Source organism: Spodoptera frugiperda, chromosome 25 (genome assembly GCF_023101765.2).
Source record: "Spodoptera frugiperda isolate SF20-4 chromosome 25, AGI-APGP_CSIRO_Sfru_2.0, whole genome shotgun sequence".
NCBI lineage: Eukaryota > Metazoa > Arthropoda > Insecta > Lepidoptera > Noctuidae > Spodoptera > Spodoptera frugiperda.
The window spans coordinates 9,866,975-9,891,350 of record NC_064236.1 but is presented as its reverse complement, the minus strand read 5'-3'; the positions used below and the strand labels follow the sequence as shown (position 1 = coordinate 9,891,350).

The window sequence follows — 24,376 nt, the reverse complement described above, 5'->3', positions numbered from 1 at the left end:
GTTAAATACTTTATAAAAGGTTTTGGTTTGGTTGTTCAACGTTTTAGTAAAAACTTTTATAGCTTTGACGTTAGCACATGAGAGTTTGCGCATTGCGCATGTTGTTGCTCAGGGAGAAGGAGACAGTGTCCATACGACAGTACGCACACACTCACACAATTCTTGGAAGCGAATGTGTGTGCGACTCTCACCTCTGCGCATCGCGTAATTTTTATTGTCCTGCACACATTTTATTGTGTACCCTAAATTATCATGAAAGAAGTTGGGTAAATCAGCTCCATTAAATGCAGTAACATAAACTACTGTACGATATATCAGATGAGTTCTGATGTGTACTTACATCGTCCTATGAAATTGGCTATTATCAGAGCATTCAGCCTTCCTAACCATGAGCCGGCTATCGTTCGCTATAGAGTAGTTGCTGAACATCCAGTAATGCATGCAAACGACGCTGCTTCTAGCTACACAGTGGCACTACGCACGCGCCGACTGGCCGGCACTGTAGCAGCCGCCCCGCTTTACCTAACGTCGCGGGGTTTTTGTAAGCAGTAACCAAGCTTCTTGGGAAACTTTTGAATTAGCGGGTAAAGCTGAACCAATTTATGTGAATGGAGACATCAGACCAGTTATAATGTACGACTGGAGCGCGGGGAGCGTAGTGCGCGCGCACCACGTTCCGCAGTGTGCGACTTCCCCCACAGTCGTCGGACAGTTGCCGCGCGCCACAAGCGAGTGTATAGCGACCTTAAGCTATTGTGAACATTCTTGTAGGGTAACCGGTTCGCGCGAAATACGTCTGCCGGCCCGTCTAACACGACAACTACAATATGCCACCAACTTAAAGTAAGTTTTAACCACTTTTATGATAGTTCAAAACTTTGTACAACTATTTTAATAGTTGCTGTCACTCACTTTAAAACTATTTTAAATGTATTTATTTACTATTTATTTTAAATTTCTTAGTGTTTATTGGTATGGTTTATTTGTAAATATTTTGTTTTAAGTGAAATCAGAATACACTCCTATATAAGTTTATAGTAAGACTAAGTAAATCCGATGTAAACATTCTACGATACCATGGTTGGCTTCAATCGATAAAAAAATCGGCTTGCCCACGATAATTAGGTAGGTTGAATACGCTTGCGTGCATTGTTGTTTTCACTGGGGATTGGATACCTATTCCTATTCTTGTTTAATTTTTACTTTGTCTAGAATTATGTACACTTATATATGACATAACTACACAGCGAGCAGTAACACAGCGAACGCCATGTCTAAGACAGCGCGTTCTCTTTACTCCTAGAGAATTTTTTTCACTTTTGGGAAACTCACTTTACATTTCAGGCCTAAAACAATAATGTGAAATCGTAATAGGTACAATAAAAAATACATTTTATTTTCATAATCCTTGTAGTCAAAAAGCGAAAGTATACAAAATATTTGGTAGGCGCTTTGAAGGCCTGCTTAAGCAGGATCTATATTTTGGAACGAAAGGGATGGGTATACCCACGAAGTTACCAAGAGGGTGGGCCATTCACGAATATTTATGAGGCTGACACAAATGCCAAGCATTTAAGTTGTTGGAATCACTAGTTACTAAGGTTCCAAGTCGATGTATTCTAAAACTATTGAAAGGTATATGTTTTGATTGTTATTCTTGCAGGATAGTATCAAAAAGGAGTTATTTTCAATTCACAATTTCACTTAGAAAAGGGTGTAGAGTTGTATCAAATGCGAGTTGATGAAGACCTCATTAGAAGACACCCTAGGCAATATCTAGAAACCTGAAGAGAACCTTGAAACCTAAAAATATCCATCCTAAATCTGAAATTGTAAATTTCACATTGATGTATGTGGAAAAAATAAGAAAGGTAGGTATTTTGCAGGCTTATTGCGTTTTTGTTTTATTTAGACTGTATATCCTAATGGGAGGATAGCGTGACGATATGTTTTAGGTAAATATGTTTACTCTATTGCTAATGATATTCAATAAAGTCAAGTATTTTTATCAAGCCAATCAAGTAAAAATACTTGATTTTATTGAATATTGAATATCACGTACTTTTACTTCACAATTCTTATTCCTCTGAATATCAATTCTTATAATACTTTAATAGGTATGACATGGTAAGTAATCATTACTCGATGTCATATTACAATACTTATGAATCCAAGCATAAAAATGTCTACGAACTCTGTCGGGACGATATGAGGTAAAAAAACTTAAAACGAGGTCACCGCAAGCAACGGGGAACCCCTTCCCCGTTGTGTAAAAAACATAAGATAAACGAACGGCCAATGAATGCACACTGACATCTAGATTTCTTAAAGCGCTATAAACTTGTATGGTATATGGCATCATTTAGGTCAAGTAATACCCATCTAGCGCGTTACTGATGACGGTATTCATACAAGCCGTATAAACGCAAAATCATTCAGGTCTAGAAATATTTGAAAGGAAATGGCATGAATAATGTCATCATCTCATCTATTCTTATTCATAATCACCGACTTAGTGATTGCTTTCGTAATGTAGCATACGTGTGTATGATCTCATGTACCTGATGTACTGTGACCTCTAGCTACTCATTAGAAGAACTAGCAAAGTATTTAAGACTTCTCAGGAAAGTACGAATATTTAGACGAACCGGGCCAAAGTTGGTGTCAAGCCAAACTTCATTCGCTTTAAAGTTAATATTTCTTAAACATTTTGTAGCCAACTTATGGCTACAAAATGTATTAATGAAAAATGTTTTGTTAACGCTTAATTACGTACTGGAAACTGGATTAAAAAGCTCATTCATGTCACGTGATATGAAATAAATATAATTGTTTTGACTCTCATAAAAATATGTGCAAATAAACTAATAGATAACCCAGAATGAATTTAATGCGAAGCATTTAATGAATACCTAAATGATTTCAAGTTGCTGTATGCACTGTTGCATTTCCAGTATTTCTTGAATTCCTGTGTGGATTCTTGTGGATTTGTCAAATCACCAGATTTTGTTTAGGGAAATGATAAAATCATATTGTTATTTTGACATCCTTCGTGGTTTAATCAAATCCCTTAGAGATTTGACCAAATCCCAGTTTTTATCATATCCCTGCGACATACATATTGTAGACGGGTATACTAAATGGTGGTTCAAAATCATGATCGTCAATCGACCATGCCTATGGTAACGGTGAGGGTTCAAAGCACAGCTACAGGCTGTGATGCCGTACTTACTGGTCGGAAAAGGTTATTACTCTTATGAAGAAAATATGAGCTTACACGCTTGCTTAAGGCGGATTAGCAATATTAGACTTTTAATATAGAAACAGAACAATTTGTGGATAACAGAAAGGGACGGTTCGTGCGGGAATCGAAATTGCGACAAGTTGCGCATCAGCCGGCTATTTCACAAACCATGCAGTCACATAATAGGATTGTAAATTCAGGTTCCCAATAAAAATATCTGAGGTCTCTAAATAAACTTAACAACATTGAACTTACTAAAATCATAATAGTAATAGCCAGATGTGCGGAGCGAGGGGGAATGGGACACCGTCTCCTCCTTCTGCGAAGCAGTCGTGCTAGCTAAGGAAGAAGCGGAGCGCGTGACGGAACGATCATCCTCACGTCCCAGTCGCCGCAGAAGACACTCCGGATGTCAAGGATCGCGTAACGATCTCCGGTCACCTTTGCGGGCCTGCGGACGGCATGCAAGGGTAGCAAACTAAAGAGCCAGACCACCCAGATGGGGCTGATGCCCGATCCGGAGTTGCGGTCTACGTAACAGGTTATTGGGGCTCCGGTTCAAAGCAGGAGAAGAAAAGGTGTGCTTTTTAGTCAGTAAGAGTCTGATACTCCCTCTCGCCTCGCCCAAGGCGGAAGAAGTACCTACCTAATTAAATTTTATTTATTTTTAGCCGTGGTCGTCCCACTGCAGGGTAAAAGCCTCCCTACCCTCCTTCGACTCCTCTCTTTGCAGAACTTTCTGCAGCCAATCCTTATCGTAGGTGTTCGTCCTGTCATCTCCTTCTGGGCCTGCCGCGATGTCTGTTGAAGTTTTGAATTTGTTTTGCCTCTCAAAAAATTAAAATAACCAGATATGAAACCAGCACCCTCACGGTCCAGAAGCGCACGCTTCTTACCTTAACCCCCTGTCCACCACGACATTTGGCTCCATACATAATTATACCACCTTAACGTATTTATTTATTAATGGTGAATCAAATTAGAAAATTATATAAAGGGGTTATTATTCAGTCATTTTGTCATTCATAATTAGTACTTACTTGTTGCTTACAGTGCAACAAGTTCTTGTGATTACTTGTCGAAACAATAAATAACTACAAACAACATCAAAAGGAATTCGCAAACACGTGATTGACCGGCTGTAACTTTAATTAAAACGGTGAATATGAGAATATTCTAATAAAAACGTTAAACGTTTTATGTTTCTCACATAAAACGTAACAGCTACAACAGTTAAATATTGATTCATTGATTGCAATTTTTGAATGTAAACCTCATGCGGTAGATGTGCTTAAACTGTTAACTGAAAACGTAAAGGGCCGCGCGCGGTATCCTTTTTTCCTAAAATCGGCTTATATTTCAGTCACGATTCACGTTTTGTATAGCAACGATTTATAGAAAAAAAAAAAAACGGAAAATACAACCAAACTGTGCAACAAAATGTTTTATTTTCGGTGATTGCTTGGAATGCCACTGGTACTGACCGTACTGATTCAATGAATATTTTATTTAAGCAACAAAGAATAACCAAAACCGATGTGGAGTTCTACAGGTAGATACTTTGAATAATTAATACATCGACAATTACGATAATGTCACCTAAGTGCACTTAACGTATAGTGAGCTGGAACGACACCGAGTGATTAAACTACTTGAGCCGGTATAAACTGAAGGTAGGTAAGTGCTTTCGAACTTTGTAGTTCGAATCCTGCGCCACGGTTGTGATGTAAATTCCCCACTTCGACCCGTAATTGTATGGGCCAAGTTGACGGAGGAACCACAAAGGCAGCTTTCATTCCTGAGAAGTTTTGGTTTCGGTGTAGTTTCGAGGACATCGTATTTACCTGCACACAATTAAAACTTGTGGTTTAGTTTGCTAACAGTTTGCATGCTTTTATTTAAAACTAACCGTAAGGTACGGAATAATAAATTTTGAATTTGGTTATTTGCATACATTGAAATTTAGACATTTCTCTCGCTTTTATTATGTTTTGAAAAATGCGCAATTCACTCCATAGAAATATCCACAACTAACTGAAACCAAAAAGGATGTACAAACTAAAAACATATTATATACCTAGAAGAAATAGAGAATTCACATTTAAACTCAAAATGCCTGTAGATTGCTGCTCAGCCTGTGCAGGGCAGACTGCCATCGTATGCTTCACCGTATCCTCCGGATGGTCCTCGCAGTGATGACACCCCGGGATTTCTTCTCGCCCAATCAGAAGCAGGGACCTACCGAAGCCCCCCGGGACTTACCACTGCAATGACATCGAGCCCAACCTGGCACATGTTGCATTCCAATTCCTTTAGGAATCGAACCAACAATGTAACGTTGCGTAGCAGCACAGGCAGGACGATAAAGTTGAGACGGTAGTAAGGGTTTATTACTTAACCTTTCAATAATACCCTGCGAGTAAAAACCGACGTGTTGTGAAGAGTTGAAAAATATTGAACTGCACAAGGTAAGTAAAAGTTACAGTTTGTAGAACGCTTAATTTGCTTCGTTGCTTGAGTAAGAAATGAGATTTCCAAACAAGAGGTCAAGAGACATTATTGAAGAATTTCAAATAAACAGCATCCGGATATAACACATGACTTGAAACTATGTTTAGTGCAGAGCTATTGCTATTGTTCCTTATTATTGAAGATAAGGAGATTTAGTGATGTAGCTATTAGACCACAATTTTAAATAATAAAATTAAAAAATGGACAAAGCTTGGACCATGCTCCCGCTACTGGTCGGCTCGTATTTTATAAAGTAGTATTTAAAAATGTAATTCTAGAGAATTTTAAATAAATATAATATGGAAATTACACCATACAAATAAAAATGAATATAAACAAAATACAAGACTTTCTCTTTATCTTACACTATTACCCTAAAGCTTTAGTACCTATTAAGGTACCTTGCCATGATCCCCGACCAGCTAAACAAACGACAATGCTTGAAACATGGCTTGAATAAAAACAACGCAAGAACTACAAACATTAAGTACTTTATGAAATTGCTAGGGGGGGGGGGGGGCTAAAGGTTGTGCAAAGAAAAGAGAGACCTTGTCTTAAATCGCGAACTTAGATCAAACATAGCTCTACAAACAAAGATGACGTAACGACAATGTTGAACGAAGGCAAAATGTCCAACTCATTTCTATGGCGTATGTACACAGTGTGTCGCATGGCGGCAAAGTGTATAATAAGTATAGGGGAACATGACGGCCAGTCGCCATACGTAAGCCAGCGAACATGCAAACATATTAACAAATTACACCATTTTACTTTAATATACGTAAGTCCTTTTGCATCATCAACACAATACCTTATTGTACTCTTTATTCTTATTTAAGAAAATTTTTTTGTAACTATAAAATGTACAGATTAAATATGCCTAACCAAATAGAGACTATATCGAATCTTATTCCTCTTTCTCATGTCGAAAATAGTCTCATTTAAAAGAAAATGCATTAAAATTAAAACATTAAAACCTTTTCATTAAAAACATTTTATGTTAAGCAAATTATATAAATTACGTAAAAATACAGACAAGTTCACCTTATAAAACTGGAGACGCTAAGCATGTTTCTTTCTAGCTTTTATAACAAAAGTAAACTGTTGTTTTAACATTTTACTTTTTACTTTTGTTATAAAATCTCCTGAAATGTTGTGATTACATCTGCAATAGTTTTAAATAAGCACGCCACGGTAAAAGTAGTTGTATTTTTTCATATTACTAAGACGAAGTCCTTTTTTTAACCGACTTCCCAAAAACGAGGAGTTTCTCAATTTGGCCACTATGTTTTCTTTCCATCTTTTTTTAACTTACAACTGTATGTAGTCGTCCCTACGCTCACCCAATCCACTGCAACACTAACTGCTTATAATTATGATAGTTCAAAAAATTGTTGGTCCCAAAAAAAATGTTTTCTATATCTAAGTCGGTTTTAATACGTAAATATTAATTATTTTTTTCGACAAATAATTTGTAGGACACATAAGTTTTATTTCTAAACGATTTATTAATATATTTTCTGGTTTCCCTTCCTTCGAGTGTCTGATTTGTTCGTCCGTATCAAAGCCACATCACAGAGCATTGTCGCAGAAAAGGTCGCTTTATGAGTAGTAAAATATTCCTAAGTCACAGTGTTCAAGTTGCGACCTTAGCTTATAATATAAAATTTAACCCTCATTCTAACAAACTAGAAAGTTTACATCTTATATCTTATATCTTATATATAAATATATATATATATATATATATATATATATATTTAGAATTTTATATATAAATATATATATATATATATATATATATATATATATATATATATATTTATATATTTATATATAAAATTCTCGTGTCACAAAGTTAGTCTCCAAACTCCTCCGAAACGGCTCGACCGATTCCTCTGAAATTTGGTAAGCATATTGAGTAGGTCTGAGAATCGGCTAACATCTATTTTTCACACCCCTAAATAATAAGGGTGGTCCACCCCTCAAATTTTTTTTTCATTTTTTCGACAAAATTTTTTTTATTTATTTTTTTATGATACGATATTCAAAAATACATACAACCCTAAGTTTTTGCCCTTCTATCACCAACCCCTATTTTTTATTAATCATTTATGGCAAAACAACGTTTGCCGGGTCAGCTAGTAATATACGGTAATAAAAATGTATAATACGATCTTTTCGAAAATTGTGCAACAAACTCTAAATACTTAATAGTAACTTTTACTTTGAAACACACGCTCAACACTTTTTAGAATTTCTTCAATCAAATCTTAGTAACATATCCTGTCTGATAATCAAATCTGACGCATAGCATTGCACCATACGGTAATGGGATCCAACAACAGACGTGTCTTACGTGGTAGGCTGCTGACACCTCTAACGATTGGCTAGGCAATGGTCCATGATTTGATTCAACTATCTAATCTCCGTGAACACGACGACACATCCTATTTCATGACAGAATTGAGCTTGGTTCTTGCTTAAAATTGTCAATTGTAACGAGAGTGTCGCTTCAAGTTATTCCCACTGAGTCTTCCTGGACGATGCAATTCCAATTTGATTAAACATCTGACCAGAAGTTGGGAGGTCAAACTACCAAATGTAACATGAATTCTCATGTCGATCATTGCATGGTTATGTCACAAAGAATGAATAAAAATTCGACACAATTTTTAATACACTTTAAACTTCTGTATTCCGAATTTTAGCTTATGTGGTAGTAAATATGCGTATTATTTTTATGACTCGTAGTTTTTTGCGTACAATGACTTCTAATCCAAAAGTCCATTCTATTTTAAATCCTATTACATATGAAATTTTCATTCCGATCATTCCGAATTCTGTGTTGAAAATAGGAGCACAATGCGACCACAAAATGTAGTAATACTAATCATTAATATTTCTGTTTCAAAGGGATTTCTATCACAAAAAGAAGCCATTTCATCGTTTCATCCTATTCATAGTGAACATGGTTTAAATAACACTCTGTGTATAGAAATCCATTTCAACCATATTCTGGCCACATTTGCAATTTCAATTCTGTTTTACTAATATCACCTGTCTCAGAAATAGGTCGGAGTTGGAAATGGCTTTCGGTTTTGTACTGTAATTACACAAAATGATAATATATAATATATGCAGGAATAGTAATACAGTTGAATATAATTATAATTACACTACATTAGTCTTGATAAAGACACCTTCGTCAGCGTCATCCAAGGGAAATCCTATATTGTTTGAGCTTGGTCTTGAGCTCTTTTGCGTCTCGTATTATTTCAAACATAATTTTCATTAACTAAAAATAAAATAACAAAAAAATCACCGTTTATTCACGTATTTTAATGGTGAAGAGCTCCACTAATTTCGAGATACCTACAAAGGGACTCTTCATCATGAGTAGCGTGTGGAGACGCGGCGATGTCGCGCAGCTTACTGCGTGCTGAGTAAACCGCATTCTTTTTAGTTAATTTAGTATGTCTCACGATGGTTATTATAAAAATATAATCGCCATTCTTGGCAGGCGGCTTGAAAAACGCAGTTAGACCTGTGAAAAGGTATTTTGTTTTACGTTTTTCTGTCAATTATGTGATGAAAAGTAACCCTATAACCACACATACAGCGCTGGATGTAATTTTTACTACATATTACTGTAGTTAGAATTAATCACAGTAATATTCATTATGTACACCTGTATTGATTCACACCTCATATCAAGATCACTAAGTGCAAGCGCTCCAACACCTATGCGAAATTGGCTGAATCTACAAAGGCCTATTGTCTTGACGTCAGTACGCACGACATCGTATTATACCACACAATCACAAGACGCACTAGATTCGCTTACACCATTCAGTCAATAACTAATTTCGCACCTCAGACCACTACCTTCAAACGAGTATATCCACGTGACTGACGATTGCATTCCACAGGTAGTTTAGTAGGTTTAGTTTAAAAAAAACATATAAGGAAAATACATTTGTAAGCGTAAGTGATAATAATATTATTATAAAGATGTTAAACTTTCTTCCACAATTTTGTCAGAAAGAAACGTTTTGCTACTGAAAAACACATTAAATCCTAAATTAAATAACTCAATGAACATACTTTATATTATGTACATACATATTTGTTTAAAAAATTATTCATGTCACGTTTTTAGACTCAAAACCGAATTGGACCGAGTAGGACAGATTTTTAAAATCCTATGTTTTATACCGAATACGAATGTCCCAATAATAGGTCAGTTGACCCAGTAATCAGCCTAGTATCACACTTCCAGTGGTCACGCTCACAACTGTCACTCCAACAAGATCTGTTTTTTATCTTGCTCTACGTATTTTTTTAATAAATACTATTTGGCAGTAAATACAATTTCGTCAACAGCTCGTATTGTCTCTTGTTTACTGGAATAGTTCGGAGTTTTAAAATTTTACAGTAAACATTATGCAAAAAGTAAAACAACTCACACGAATTCAGGATAGTTATAAGTTGTACAATGAAAAAACTCAGTGTGAAAATGCTTAAGCTAACGCGTTACGTATATTATTATGCAGTTGTGACGTTGGTCATTGCTCAATGTTGGTCACAGCTAGCTTTTATAGCGATGTTTGCAAAAAATCCTTGACATGCCAATCTTATGTCGAGGACTCACGACGATGACGGTATGCCAATAGTCGCAGAAAAAAGAATGAGTGTAGTGACAATAATACAAGTACCGTATTGTTTATGTATGTGCTAACACCTTTTAGGACGTAAACAAAATGTGAGAATGTTTTTCCTATTGCTATTTGGAATGACACAGATTTAATCATGTATGATCTGCGATGTATTATAATTCCAGATTAGATTTTTTAGCAAATAACGTACATCGGGCCATCTACTCTGATAAACCTTGACCTGGTAACATGATATCGGGCGTACCAAGCAAGATACCATTACGAATTTCGCGCCCTAACCGAATAAATGCTCAGTTCATCCGAGTAACTCTCTATTTCGCTATAATTTTGTATCGATCGATTCTGGGGTGAGGGGCGCAGGTGACCTTGGAGCGCCCAGCTGCCAGAGGAGCTCCCACGAGTTGACCTTGACTTCGAATTGCCGCGTGCGCCTCACGCTTACCTCCCGAACAATAACACCGCCCCTAGTCGTTGCTCCGTGGCGGTGCGTCAGTTTTCCGCGAAGTTTACTGGTAAAACTCGAGTCTTGGTGGGCTATCAGTGGATTTCTGTGTTATTTATTGAAGTAAATTGTGTGTACGATGTAGGTTTCCCGATTCGGATCCTCCATTCCCCGTATTCCATTACGTAAGTGCAGAGTGTGATATAAGTCGTTTGTTCACTGCGAGATTGTACCTGACCTTGCACCCCGGGAGCCCGGCTATTTGGCCATTGCATTCTGTGGCGGTGTGCGTCGTATTTCAGTGAAGGTGCGTGCTTATTATCACCCATTTGTTTTTAATTACGCTTGTTTATGTGACGTAGGTGTTGGTGTCGATGTCAGTGTCTGTGTTTACTAAAATGTTATTGCGTATCGCCTGAAAAATGGCGCTACGTTGACGGATAAATACTGTGATCTGGCGTATTTTGGCTGTACAGTGGTAACGATTTTGGCGTAAGGCCAAAAGATATTGTGATTATTCGTCTCTTGAAATGTTACAGCAAAGAGAAAATGAAATTTCGTTCCACATTCTGTTATTCGAATAAAAGAATCTGAATGCGTTACCAGAATATTAGTGTAGGAATACTTGGGTGTGTTTTTCATTTTGTTATCTTTTATATTTTTCTTTTATTTTTTGCATTTTGCGTTTTCATGTGGGCTTGAGTTCAAAGGTCAAATTGAGTGTACCTAGCAACAGCGAAGTGTCATGACATTTTTGTTTGCGAACTGATATGACGTAGCGCTACGATCCTAACATGGCGCTTCGTAGCTTGCGGCGTAGCACTGTTACGATGCTTGCTTACTGTGGCTACGAAAGTTAAATGCGTGGATTACTTGCACGGCGTTGCGTAACTTTACAGTAAGCTCGCATAATTTTACTGTGTATTTATAGATTGTGTGTGTTGTTGAACAGCTCCGTAGTACTGAAGCGTTGGTAATTTGGGGTCCCATAGGGAATGTTCATCGCGTCACCGTCGAGGAGGGCGCCGCTGTGAGGGCGGGGCCTTCTCTGTCATTGTCTTACTTACGAATTTATTGATTTTTGTAATAGAATTAGAGACCCAGGGTCCTTCGCTTGTGCTCTCTCTTTTGGCTGAGGCGATTCACGTGTGTTCATAATTTTTGTAAATCTGTTTTTAAGCGGTTAACATGCTTTCGTTATAATGTAGTTTTAGATTTAACACTTTGTTTTTAAACAATGTGTAATATTAATAATCTCTTTGCCAGGTTTAAAATATTAAATACATATTTTTAGGCTCTTTTTTCGTGTCTGGGCATAATCCTAGGCTACTATTTCCACACAGAGCATTATCCTAAACTCCCGAGAGCTCATAAAGAGCGCAATTCTTTTTTTTTTTGAGGGGAGAATATCGCCAATGTCTTCTTCCGTCTTGAGCGAGGCGAGAGGGAGTATCGGACTCTTACTAACTAAAAACAGCCTGTTACTACTCCCATTTCTTGAATCGAAGACCTGGTAACCCGCTAAGCAGTCCGCAGCTCCTGGTCGGCATCAGCCCTGCTGGCCCCATCTGTGGTGGTCTGATGGCTCTTTCTCGCGCGCGCAAACCTTACCCCTTACCCTTGCTCACCGACGCAGACCGGATATACGGTGACTTGAGATCGTCGCGCAAGAGCGCAACTCTTGCTCTTACTTTCTATTGGTCGTACTTCTAGGCTTCTATTTTGTCGCATGGTGGTGACAATATCCATATGTTGCATAATTATATGTCTATATGTTCCCATTATTACATGTATAGGGCATAATAGATAAAATCATTCCTTTTCGGGATATAATTAAAAATCTATTTAGTCCGGCGGTTAGGTAATTAAAAATATTAGACACGTACCTACATATTATTTTCATTTTGTTGGATAAGTAAACAGTACTTAGACAAAACGATTCAAAGTACTCCTAAGTAGGATGATTACGTCATTTCTACCTATAAAACATCTAGGTACGTTTACCTAGCTAGAATATTTGTAAAAATATTTATGTTTAAAACACATATGGCCCACATCGCTTCGGGTCTGAGCGTGGAACTCGTTAAAAGTAAAGTTAAATTCAACTGCAAACTGCAAGTGACAAATATGAAGTTCTAACTAGAGGGCTGTTGAACTGTACTTTGAAATAAAGGGATTTGGACGTCTAACTAACTAACAAGCTTGTTAAACTTTAACAAATACAATAAAAAACTATTTATTTGTAACTAGCTTCCGCCCGCGACTCTGTCCGCGCGATTGTCGGTCTCGCGTGGAAGTTTTATTTCTCCATTTTGAGTAACTCTGACAATGACATCTTATAAATATCTATTGATTGGACCCAAATACGGCGAGGCCCATAATAATTAAGGAGATCCCTCTATTGAGCTACTGCTGTTGAGCTCGCGTTCTGTAGAATAAAACTGAAAAATAAAGTTTTTTTTCTACGTATTTTTCAAGGATAAAATGTATCCTATTTTATGCCCAGGATAGTAAGGTATAATTATACCAAGTTTCATCGAAATCGAACCGTTTTCACGTGATGCCTGAACATACAGACAGACAAACAGACAAAAATTTTTTTAATCACATATTTGGGTTTGGTATCGATCCAGTAACACCCCCTGCTATTTATTTTTTTAATATTTTCAATGTACAGAATTGACCCTTCTACAGATTTATTATATGTATAGCAACATAACAAATAACTAGACCTTTAGGCATGTTATATCAATTAAAATCCAGATTTTAGCTTAGGGCTATACAAGATGTAAAATGATTGAGGGATATTTTTGGTGTTGTAGATCCGTTGGCTTTTTTCTATTGGCTACGGTAACTACTTTCCTTCAGGCCTGCTGTAAACTTTTTACTCTTTTTTTAATGTAAAAAACGACGTTATACCTCAGTATGATTTTTTCCACGACGGCGAGGTACTAAAAGAAATATGCCTTGGCTTGAGAACTGTTCCGTTCTTTTTCGTTGATTAAAAAAACATTTAAAAAATAAGCAAGTGGCATGACGAGCTTCCTAACTTAAAATAGAAAATATGGAAAATTATTTTCCAGCACAACACAGACTTACAAATAATTCCGTCCTACACCCGGTTATTCTCTGCATTTATGAAAGTAAAATTTGTTTTACATTTTACACTTAAATACCAAGTGTTTGTTGGTAAACCACAATATTTAACGTTTAACATAACTAAGTAATTGACAATGTTAAAATTTATCTTACACGTTCAAATATTAAATACATTTTCATTTTGTGTGAAATTATCTGATTTTGTATTGCTTGCGTTAAATTTAAAAATACTTTTTGTTTTGACGACGTCGAATCATTCAGTAGAAGCTACCTATGACCTACCTGTATACCAAAATCCTCATCTTATGGGTCTCAAAAGATTTAATTGGTGGTATGTGAGATATAACGTCCATGTATGCGAAAAATGGTTGCACTTAGTGTCACTCAGAGGCATTTAATATGTGAATGATTACTTAAAACTATTCGAAGGACTGGGTTAAGTTACAATTAAATGACTCTGACTTAAGCGATTAGGTGTATCTACATATACCTATGTATTTGACGATTACACTAGTTTTTCACTAGTTAAGTAATGAGTTTCATGAAACAGAGGACGAGGCTATTGTCATATATGTCTGTTTTACCTTACTAGGTAAGGTTATACAAGAATATTTTACCAGGCCCCGGGGCCTTAGGGGTCACGTTTGCAATCATGGACTAAAGAGATAGTTTTGTTTAATTAAATAAAGGAAGTTTAATTTAAAACTACGGAGAAAATGTTCAACTTTAGTTTGAAGAAGTTAAATTTTCTCTAGCGTTTAGTACGCTATGCAATTTTGAGTCTGATTCAAGATGGTAGATAATTAAATTTTCCAATTTTGATCAGTTCAGGGTAGAGTAAAACTTAATAACTATTAATTTATTACTTATTACTAGGTAGTGCCCGCAGCTTCGCTCGCAAGGTTTACAGACTTTGAGACTTCAATTTCTATAATAATAGTAGTCTAAGTTGCGCCTAATTTGAATTATTTAATTGTTAATTATTTTTATTAATTAACACAACCGAAGTCCACAGATTATAATAAGGAAGAATTAAATTAGTTAACTAGTATGTAATACTAAGCAGAGACTTAGTCCGTTGCACTAATTTCCACATTAGTGGTCAGTCGTGCCAGTCAGCTATAGCACTCAGGATGACTGGTGACTGGTGACTTCCAAGCAGTTCCACCTTAGTACATCATTTAACTGCCAATAAAAGTCCCGTAAAATCGCTTCAACCATTTCAAAGATTAGCCGGAACAAAAAGCTAAACAAAAATTTAAATAATATATTTTGGTAAATAAAATGAATAATGTATGTAGTAAAAAGCGGTTATATCAATATTACAAACAAATTGATTAGAGAGCAGAGTAAACTATATTAATAAAAATTATCGCATACTTCTCGCGGGTTACCTAAGAGTCGACTAAGGGCGTACACATTAGGCGGAGATTGGGAGGCAGTAGTATATTATTATAAACCTTTTAAACTTCAGTTTTCGACCTACCTGCCAAACATAAAGATAATGGTCAGTCCTCTAATGTACGACGATCGCAATATTTATCATTAAATTGGAAATAAATACTATCGTACATTGTTATTATAATATAATAAAGTGATATGCAATATGTACCAGCAATGTTCAATAGAAATTTGTCATTAATTATGTCATTACTATTATATGGCTAAAAGGCTAGGCTAATAGTTTATTTGACCTAATTTCCATCCAGCACTCCGGTATTAGCGGTTCGTTCTAGTTTTCAATAACTTAAGCTTAATTGGTCTTCAATGGAAAATGTCAATTACAGCACTTGTAGGAAAATATAAGTTAAAAGGGAATGTTTAGTTTTATAATTATTTTTAGTCGGAGTGACCTTGTTGCACTCGTAGTAGCATAGTTGCAAGCGTGATCAAACTAAATGCGATCCAACGAAGTTCCTAGTTTAATTATCAAGTTAGACAATGAATGTGCATGTGAACTTGTATGTTTGTAAACGCACCCACGACACAGGAGAAAATCCTAATGTGGGGCAACGTTTAAAAAAAAAAGTTTAAGTATTATTGGATTTTTCTCGCAAAAAAGCTCTCTCTTAAAAAAAGCTCTCGGAAAAAGCTCAGCTCAGAACTAAGTCATTTGGTTACATTTTTAAAGACTAACATTTATTTTTCGAAATTGAGATTACTTTTAGATTATGTACTCTAAAAAGTATAAAGAATGGCGTTTCTCAGTGAACTTTACATACAAATAGTGAATAATTATAATGCTTATACATTATCATACATGTCTTATGTACAGTGATATGATCGTGGACTAGTTTCGAACAAAACAGGCCGACCAATTATGAGGAGTGCTTGGTGGATTTGTCCCGAAGCGTGACAGATTTTAAATAGGTCAGATATATTCAGTATCCCTTTGTCGTATGCTTCATAAGCTGCAGTAATGGCACAAATATTGTGGGGAAATACGAGTTCTACTGTTCAGTTATACAGCACAAATAGTCACTCGAAATATAGCATAATAGCGAAATATAGAACCAAATTCAAATAAGTTGCATCTGTATCACAGAATTCCCTGAAGGGGTGTATGTACACGAAACATTTCGCTAGTACGTTATTATAACGAGCTCCTATTAAAATATCGAACATAGTCAAAGTTCGACTGACAAGTTCGTTCGTCATTTTCCAAGTAAATTTTTAGTACTGAGAAATATAATGTTAATATCAATGTGCCTTTTGTTATTGGCTACCGCAAATGCATCATTATTATAAATTAATTTAATTAACTAATAGACATACATAATAATGGATTTGTTTATAATGTTTTAGTATTTATGTGGTTGCGATGAAAATGATGAAATAATAATTTCGCTTTATAACTTTGGAGGTGTATTTGGATCGAATAGGCGATCTTACAATTTCTTATCTAAACATAACTTACATAAGCATTAAGTACACAAACTTTAGATGACATTTAAATATCTGTAGGTGTAGGTTTTTCTTTCGTTCTGAAATAACGTTTACCTAGTCAGCTTCAACACTAAAATTTTCGATTCGTGAATTATAAACATACCTATAACTTCACTCCGTACCGAATTCGGAACAACGATATGTGCGCGCACAAAATTTTTCTGTACCAATCAAAAATCCTTAACGACTACTACCATACCAAAAAATTCTTTACAAATTCCCAACCAAGGCAGTCAACGTAGACCGACGCTAGCGTAGGATTTGCCTTCCAATATTTTTTAGTTGGCAGTTACAGACTTTAATCAAACGCTTCATAGGATGGATGTTAAGAAAGTGTATATTTTTTGTGAAAATAAATAGATGGTTGCGATGCGAAACTGCGAGCTGAGTCACCTAGTCACTGAGTGGACTGTACAGTCGGTAGTTTATAATACGCGCCTTCATATAAGTACCAGATAAACTTATGTGACAGATAGTTCATACAAATTACGTTCTTGATTCAAAACCTTACATAGCGGTTACTTTATTTGCTACTATTATATTGTAAAATAGGGCTAAATTTGAATCGTAGGAAGAATAATGTCGTAGTGAAAGTTTACCCGTACGTATTATGATAAAAATAGTATCGCGGCCGGTCAAAGGTGAAGCGAATGACCGACGCGGGGGAAATAGGCCAGATTGTTAAAGAATGTTCCAACTCGATATAGAACGAAACAGTTGAATAAAGTTCAACGTATCTGTTCTGAATGAAACGATTCAATCACATTGTTTCAGTCTATCGATGCTCCCATGTATTTTTCATTTGAAGTAATAATAGGTTTGCCACGGGTTGTTTGACGTTGCTATCGGTCGACTGCCCGTGAACGCATCGTTGCGGTTCGCTTTTCACGTGTGCACTAAGCTAGGTTTTATGTCGAGTAGCATAGTGTGAAATGGGCCTTGACGTGTTAAATAACTTGGGGTTGTAGAAAACTATTTTTTATCAATAGAAATATTACAAAGGGGAATTTGATAGATACATATATCGTGATCACAATAATAATTGTAGACTGCAATGTCATAGTTCAACTTCTAGGTTGCAACCGAATTCTGTAATGAATCATAAGTTAAAAATCCATAGTCTACCTTACTGAATTTACATTGTAGATTCAAAGAACTCATACGTAAAATATCACTAACAAGATCTCTTATCAAATTTTGTGCGAACTTAGCTAGATACAATTAAATCTTCGAGAAACTGTGGTACACAAGGAGACTTACGAAGAACTAGTTTTATTGTAGTATGTGCATCGAAATAAATGAAAATGTGCGACGTTGCAAGGTATTACCTAGACGACGCCATGTCTTACCTAACAGTTCATGATATTATACTGTTGGGTTGTATGCAAATGACAAGCAAGTTTTAATGATGTACGCTCGCGGAAGATCTTATACCTAAGTTCGGCAACCTGATGACGCAACCTACATTACTTCATCCTACTTCTAAATGGGGTCGCAACTCGCAGATCTCTCTCATTTCTCTTCCAAACAATTTTATCTTCCACACAATGGACCCGCAATTATCCAGTTTTAGCTCATTCTAATGGAACTCACTTTGTCTCCATAAATTAATTGTTAGCAAACTGGTGCTTTTCGCGTTTAATGCCTCAAAGTACGAATCTTGCTGCATTCAGATAAATGTTGAATAGAGAAAATCTTGACAATAGACAATCTTGTCTTTGAGATTTGCCTTGAATTAAGATTTATGTGAACGCTGCAGGAGGCTGGCTACGCACGTAACTACAATGTAAACTAACCCGACATGAATATTTGATTTAGGTACAAATCGCAACAAACAAATCAAGAGATCTTGTACAATATATTTGTTCGTTAGACTTTGTGTTGCTATCCAAATGACCCAAATAAATATCATGTCTGCGTACTTGTGCAATCTGTTTATATATTTATTTTGTATATGAAACTGTAGTTTATTTATCAAAAAAATATTTTTGATATTCTTTTCGTTACTTAATGATCACGCTGGCAAAATACTGAAATGTACATTTAATCCAATTTTACTGATTACTTTTATTTTATTTAACAGATTGGACGTAACAGCAATGGTTTCTTTTCTTCATTTTTAATCTATCTTCCTGGGGCTTGACACCGGTAAGTAATGATAATACTAGCTTATAACACTTCATCACACTTGACAGAAGTTATTATAAGTAGTAGGTACGAGTAATTGACTTCGTGCTATTACTGAGGTATATGTTATACATGTTCTACTAGCTTCTACCAGCGGGTTCGTCCGCGTTCCCATGGGATAAAAAGTATTTGAGACCATAATCTATCTCTATTCCAAATTTCATCCCGGTCCCTTGAGTATTTTTTTCGTGAAAGAGTAACAAACATCCATGCTCACAAACTTTCACATTTATAATATTAGCAGGATAATAAAATATAGTATCTAACTCAGAATTTATTTAAAATTGGCGTCGGTAACTATTTTGGTAATAGAATATTAACGGTATAAACACAGTGATAATAATTTGCCTACATTTAGTATAGAAAATGTTTTTGTATCAACTGATTGTTAAACATTTTAACTGTTATGATAGGAAATTAATTGCATTTTGGGGAGGATGCTAAACATCTAGTGATGAATATTCAGAATCTTTGGTTTAAGATGTAAACCCGTAGGCTTTCAAATTATTATCCACAGAAATATAATTTCAAGAAAAAAATATATCACACTTTTCAAGTAAATATGTTAAAAACAAAGAAATTGAATCGCAAAACGAATATAGCAAATAGGCGAGCAACTATTCCTGAAGCAAAATCCCTTGACAATATGGCTAATCAAAGATTCAGTGAGTTTTGTAAACTAGGCGGCCTGTGTCCGTATTTATGGGCTGACACAGAGACAAGTTATTATTGTGTCCATGCAGTCAGCACATAAAAATACTCTAAATATAGTCTGGGTCCATTCGGAGCTGACCTGCATATCAAAATTGGGTCTCGGTAAAGAATAGATAGTGCTATATTTTCGAGGCACACTAAAGAAGATTGGTACAGATATTTTTGATATAAATATACAAGAATAATTTTACTATTTAGAACAAAATGTCTTAAAATGGTGTTTCTTCAAAAAACTTTAACTTTTATTTAACAAATCATTAATCGCCCGCGTTATTAAGCATCGTAGTAGCTTAGTATCATCCTTATTTTGATTGGGTTGGTTGAGAGTAGTGTCACAGCTTAATTTATTGAACAAAACAAAGTTTGTGCTTCAATCGGCAGAATTGTTAACTTTTGGTTGAGGATAATGTCACCGTTAACTTTTTGGGTTTTTTTTGAAGAATCACCCAAAAACTAAATATCAATTTTATTTAATTACCTAGTATTAATGTCCAGGTAAAGGTGTTAGACATCAATGGGTATTTGATTAGTTGTAAATGTGTTACTTATGAATTGACAATAATATGACGCGATGTTTACAATGCGTCTCACCATAGACGTAGTTCATGCCAGAAAGTTGTTGTGAGATCAAGACATTCCGCAAACCTTAATTAGTGAGCTAATGTACTAAATCAAGGGTATTAGGTATGAGCAAATCGAGTACAATTTGTGATTTAAGTAGTGATAAAGTGAGATAATGTGATATATTTGTGTTCAGGCATGCCTGCCAAAATGATGAGCGCAAGAGGCGGCGGCGCAGCTGGTGGCGACGTCAGCGTAGCTGATAGTCCACTGGCATCCTTCGAGACATTGACTCAGGCCGCCATCATCGCCGTCATGGGCATTGCTATAGTCATCTCTAATATTCTAATTATAGCTTCCTTCCTCAACTTCAAAGGTAAACTAAAATGTTATTCTTTTACAATTTATGTTAAAAAACATTGTTTCGCCCTTAGATTTTGCAGCGATGTTATGTGATTTTTTGCTAGGCCTTGTGCTTAATACTACAAGAGTCACGAACCGTAATCGGTTTTAGTCTGTATCATCCGTTGGAAATTAATCCGTGCTGAAGTGGATAATCTATTGAATTGGTCAGGTTTCTTTCGAACGGTTTACATTAGTACATTGAACGCAAAACTGGGACACCAGTGTACCTATATCAACATACACATTTCAATTACTAACGTTCAATATTTTTTATTAGTTAGTAATTACCTGGTTCGTGCTTGGAGTAGTAATTAAATGGCGGGGAAATGTAAACATACGTATGTATGTAATGGAAATGAATTAGTTTCGTTTGATATTTTTGTTGCTTCTTTGCAATAATATTAAATAGCGTTTGTATATTTTCTATGATGCAGGTCTTTCCAATGAAGTAATTAACTACTACTTGCTATCGCTGGCTGTGGCGGACCTCTTGATCGGCGTGTTCGTGGTGCCGCTGTCGGTGTACCCGGCCATCACGGGGCGCTGGATGTTCGGCGACCTGATGTGTCGGCTGGCGGGCTACGTGGAGGTCACGCTCTGGTCCGTCTCCGTCTACACCTTCATGTGGATCTCTGTTGACCGTTATCTCGCAGTCCGGAAGCCTCTCCGCTATGAGACGGTTAGTGCGACGGTAGTTATCCTTTTTAATATGTTTTTTTAGCTAGCTAGCTTGCATCTTTTATGCATTCACATTTAGCAATTTGATCATTCGAGTCTTTTGATGAATTTAAAATGAACAAAATCATTTTTCCTATAACCGTATGAAAGTAATTAATTCTTCTTGTAACTATAATATTTTAGTAGACTACCATTTATTTTATCTTGTCTTTTTAAAATCTCCTTTGTACTTAATTACATTTACATCTACATTTTAGTCGAACTTTTTCCTTTTGTTAGCATGAAGATTAATTTTTACCTTTAATATTTCTTCCTATTACCTTTTCAACGATTTTGCCCCGGTTGGATAATACGATACAAGAAATGATAGTGTAGTATAGGCCGCACGTGTTCTAGGCTAATTATTAATAACAATGTCCATGGACCAGGTACAAACGCGCACTAGGAGCCAATGTTGGATGGTGTTCACATGGATTTCAGCTGCAATGCTCTGTTGTCCTCCTCTTCTCGGCTACAAAAAGGAAGCAAACTTCGACAAGGAAACGTTTATCTGCATGTTAGACTGGGGCACCACGTACGCGTACACTGCGACCCTCGGCATCCTCGTGCTGGGACCAAGCGTCATATCGATCGTCTACAACTATTATTATATTTTCTCAATGAAGCGTAAACTCAACAGCGGCGTACCTATCCATGACAAAGAGTACGCGACGGCTCTAGCTGAGAACCTGTCGAACCCGAGTCATTGGATGAGTTTTATCATGGTCTGCACATTCTGGCTAAGCTGGACTCCCTACGTTGTTGTCAAGCTTTATGAATATTGTACTGATCAGGAGATAAAAATACCAATGTTACATTTCGGTGTAGTTTGGATGGGCATTTTAAATTCGTTTTGGAAGATTGTTATACTACTTATATTCAGCCCACAATTTCGCCTGGCGCTTCGAATATTATGCCTGACAGCGTGCTGCCGCTCCAAGGGGCGCCTGGCTGCAGAGCTCATGGGCCTGGACAATGATGACTGAGTTCATCTTCTGGCAGGTATGTAAATCCTTTACGAAGTCAACAACTTGAGCACACGCCCCATTGTGCTGCAGTCAATATTATGGATTTAGATACCTTGCCTGGCTGAATAGTCCGCCATGACAGTGCTCGTGGGTTTGGAATCATATGTAGAAACATAATAATATGGTTGCCACAAGTTGTCCCAATATTGCTGTATTTAGTAATAAGTGATGTTTGTTGACAAAGTAATGTCACTGCTGATTGTTCATCCTACTCTGTGCTTGACACGACGAACGTAAACTTCTCAGGTTTCTAACAATGGACACTGGAACAGTTGAAGTTTTCATAGACTACGATGTGTAATCGAGTTATGAGTTCTGTAGGCAATGACTTTTGACAATAATGTGTTTAAGTTGGAAGTTCGTAAACACTTTGCTCTGTGCAATAAAATTCATATCATTTTCTCAATAAAAATTCGTTACTTTAGACATTATGTAGTTTCTAACTCATTCTAAATTAAAAATGTAAGAAATGTTTAGTATTTAAATAAATGTTTATTTAGATAGTTAATATAAGTACCACAATATTATTTTAGACTAGTATATAGTCATAGGCCGCTTTTAAAAAGCATTGTTGATTCATGTACTATTGAAATATATTGTGAATGTTATGTTCATATGAAATGGAGCCAAGATTTAAGTTTAGGTTCGTTTTATAAGAACGTGTTGCACCCTTAGAATAAAAGTAACTGCCGATAATTATTAAACTTGATGTAGTACAGTCTATTCATATAAATCTTTAAATTTAACAAGGAGTTTATGTACTCTACACATTGGTAATCGATCACACTTGCAATTATATATCTATGTATTCAATCCTTACTTTTTTTAAACGTTGTGTTTCATTAATTTAACTGGTATTTATTCAATTCAGTTACTTTAATTCTATGGGGGTTTATGTTTGTACGTCATGTTAATTCTAAAATTGTAATGTGTTCTATTCTAATATGTATAGTACAAGCCGAATATTATTGTGTCGCTTCGGCATTTCGTCGGCGAGAATCCTAAAATATTTTATATAATCACGAATAAATGCTTTATTTTAAATAGAATATCTATTAGATACGTGTATCATAGCAATATCTGAAGATGGTTCGAATATCTTGGATGGTAAATATTTATACTATATAGTTGAAGGAAAATACTGAGCTAAAGTTGTATGCCAGTGTGTTTGTACATGTATCTGAAGAGTATGCCTTTGATAGGTACTTGTAGTGTTAAAGAAATAATGTTATTAAAAGTTCAAACAATAGTTACGTATTGGGAAGCCAATATTAATAAAAAATGTTCTATAAAAATAATGTCAGTCACTGTGGTCAGTCACAAAATGTGTTGTACATTTTACATTAGATATATGAAAACAAACGAGTTGTCTGATCATAACATGGTTAATATTCAATTTGGCTTTATCAAGTTCAATAATTAAATTATTGATAATGTACTGGCTGTAAAATAGTACCGTAAAAGCCTGTTCCGTTGTAGCTTCATTTGAATTTTGTAAATTTCATTTTCGTTAATGTTTAACATTTATTTAGAAATCCCAGAATTTCGTGTAGTGTAAATTTAATATTTTAATGTATTGTGTTATTGGTAGAGAGATCGCCAATGTTACGTGAACATGGAAAATCATAAATGATGGAAATTCTGTTTAATTAATAGGTAATTTAAAGCCTGTTGTGTTTTATATTTGCGCGAGGCTTGGTCCTAGGTATTGATAACTATGGAACTAATAACAGGTGAGAAGTGACTGTACGTAGAATTACCTGCACACTATACAGTCAGCACACGAATTTGGCATGTAAGTAAGAAAGCAAACATTGACTTACTATGCAGACGTTGGTCGGCT

At 35.8% G+C, this 24,376-nt stretch overlaps 1 protein-coding gene across 5 annotated transcripts; it reads left to right on the top strand.

Annotated features, from left to right (window-relative positions):
• Positions 1-432: 432 nt before the first annotated feature.
• On the top strand, positions 433-23,079 carry LOC118270494 (G-protein coupled receptor 52). Of its 5 annotated transcripts, none has more exons than XM_035586597.2 (6): positions 433-843; positions 1,664-1,871; positions 19,005-19,069; positions 20,580-20,759; positions 21,223-21,467; positions 21,895-23,079. In XM_035586597.2, the coding sequence occupies exons 4-6, from the start codon at positions 20,582-20,584 to the stop codon at positions 22,489-22,491; spliced, it is 1,020 nt and encodes a 339-aa protein (XP_035442490.2). In that variant the 5' UTR covers positions 433-843; positions 1,664-1,871; positions 19,005-19,069; positions 20,580-20,581; the 3' UTR covers positions 22,492-23,079. The 5 variants fall into 5 exon arrangements, with proteins under 5 accessions (XP_035442490.2, XP_035442020.2, XP_035442187.2 ...); XM_035586127.2 differs by having other exon boundaries at positions 459-843; positions 21,223-21,479; XM_035586294.2 differs by lacking the exon at positions 1,664-1,871 and having other exon boundaries at positions 459-843; positions 21,223-21,479.
• The last annotated feature ends 1,297 nt before the right edge of the window (positions 23,080-24,376 follow it).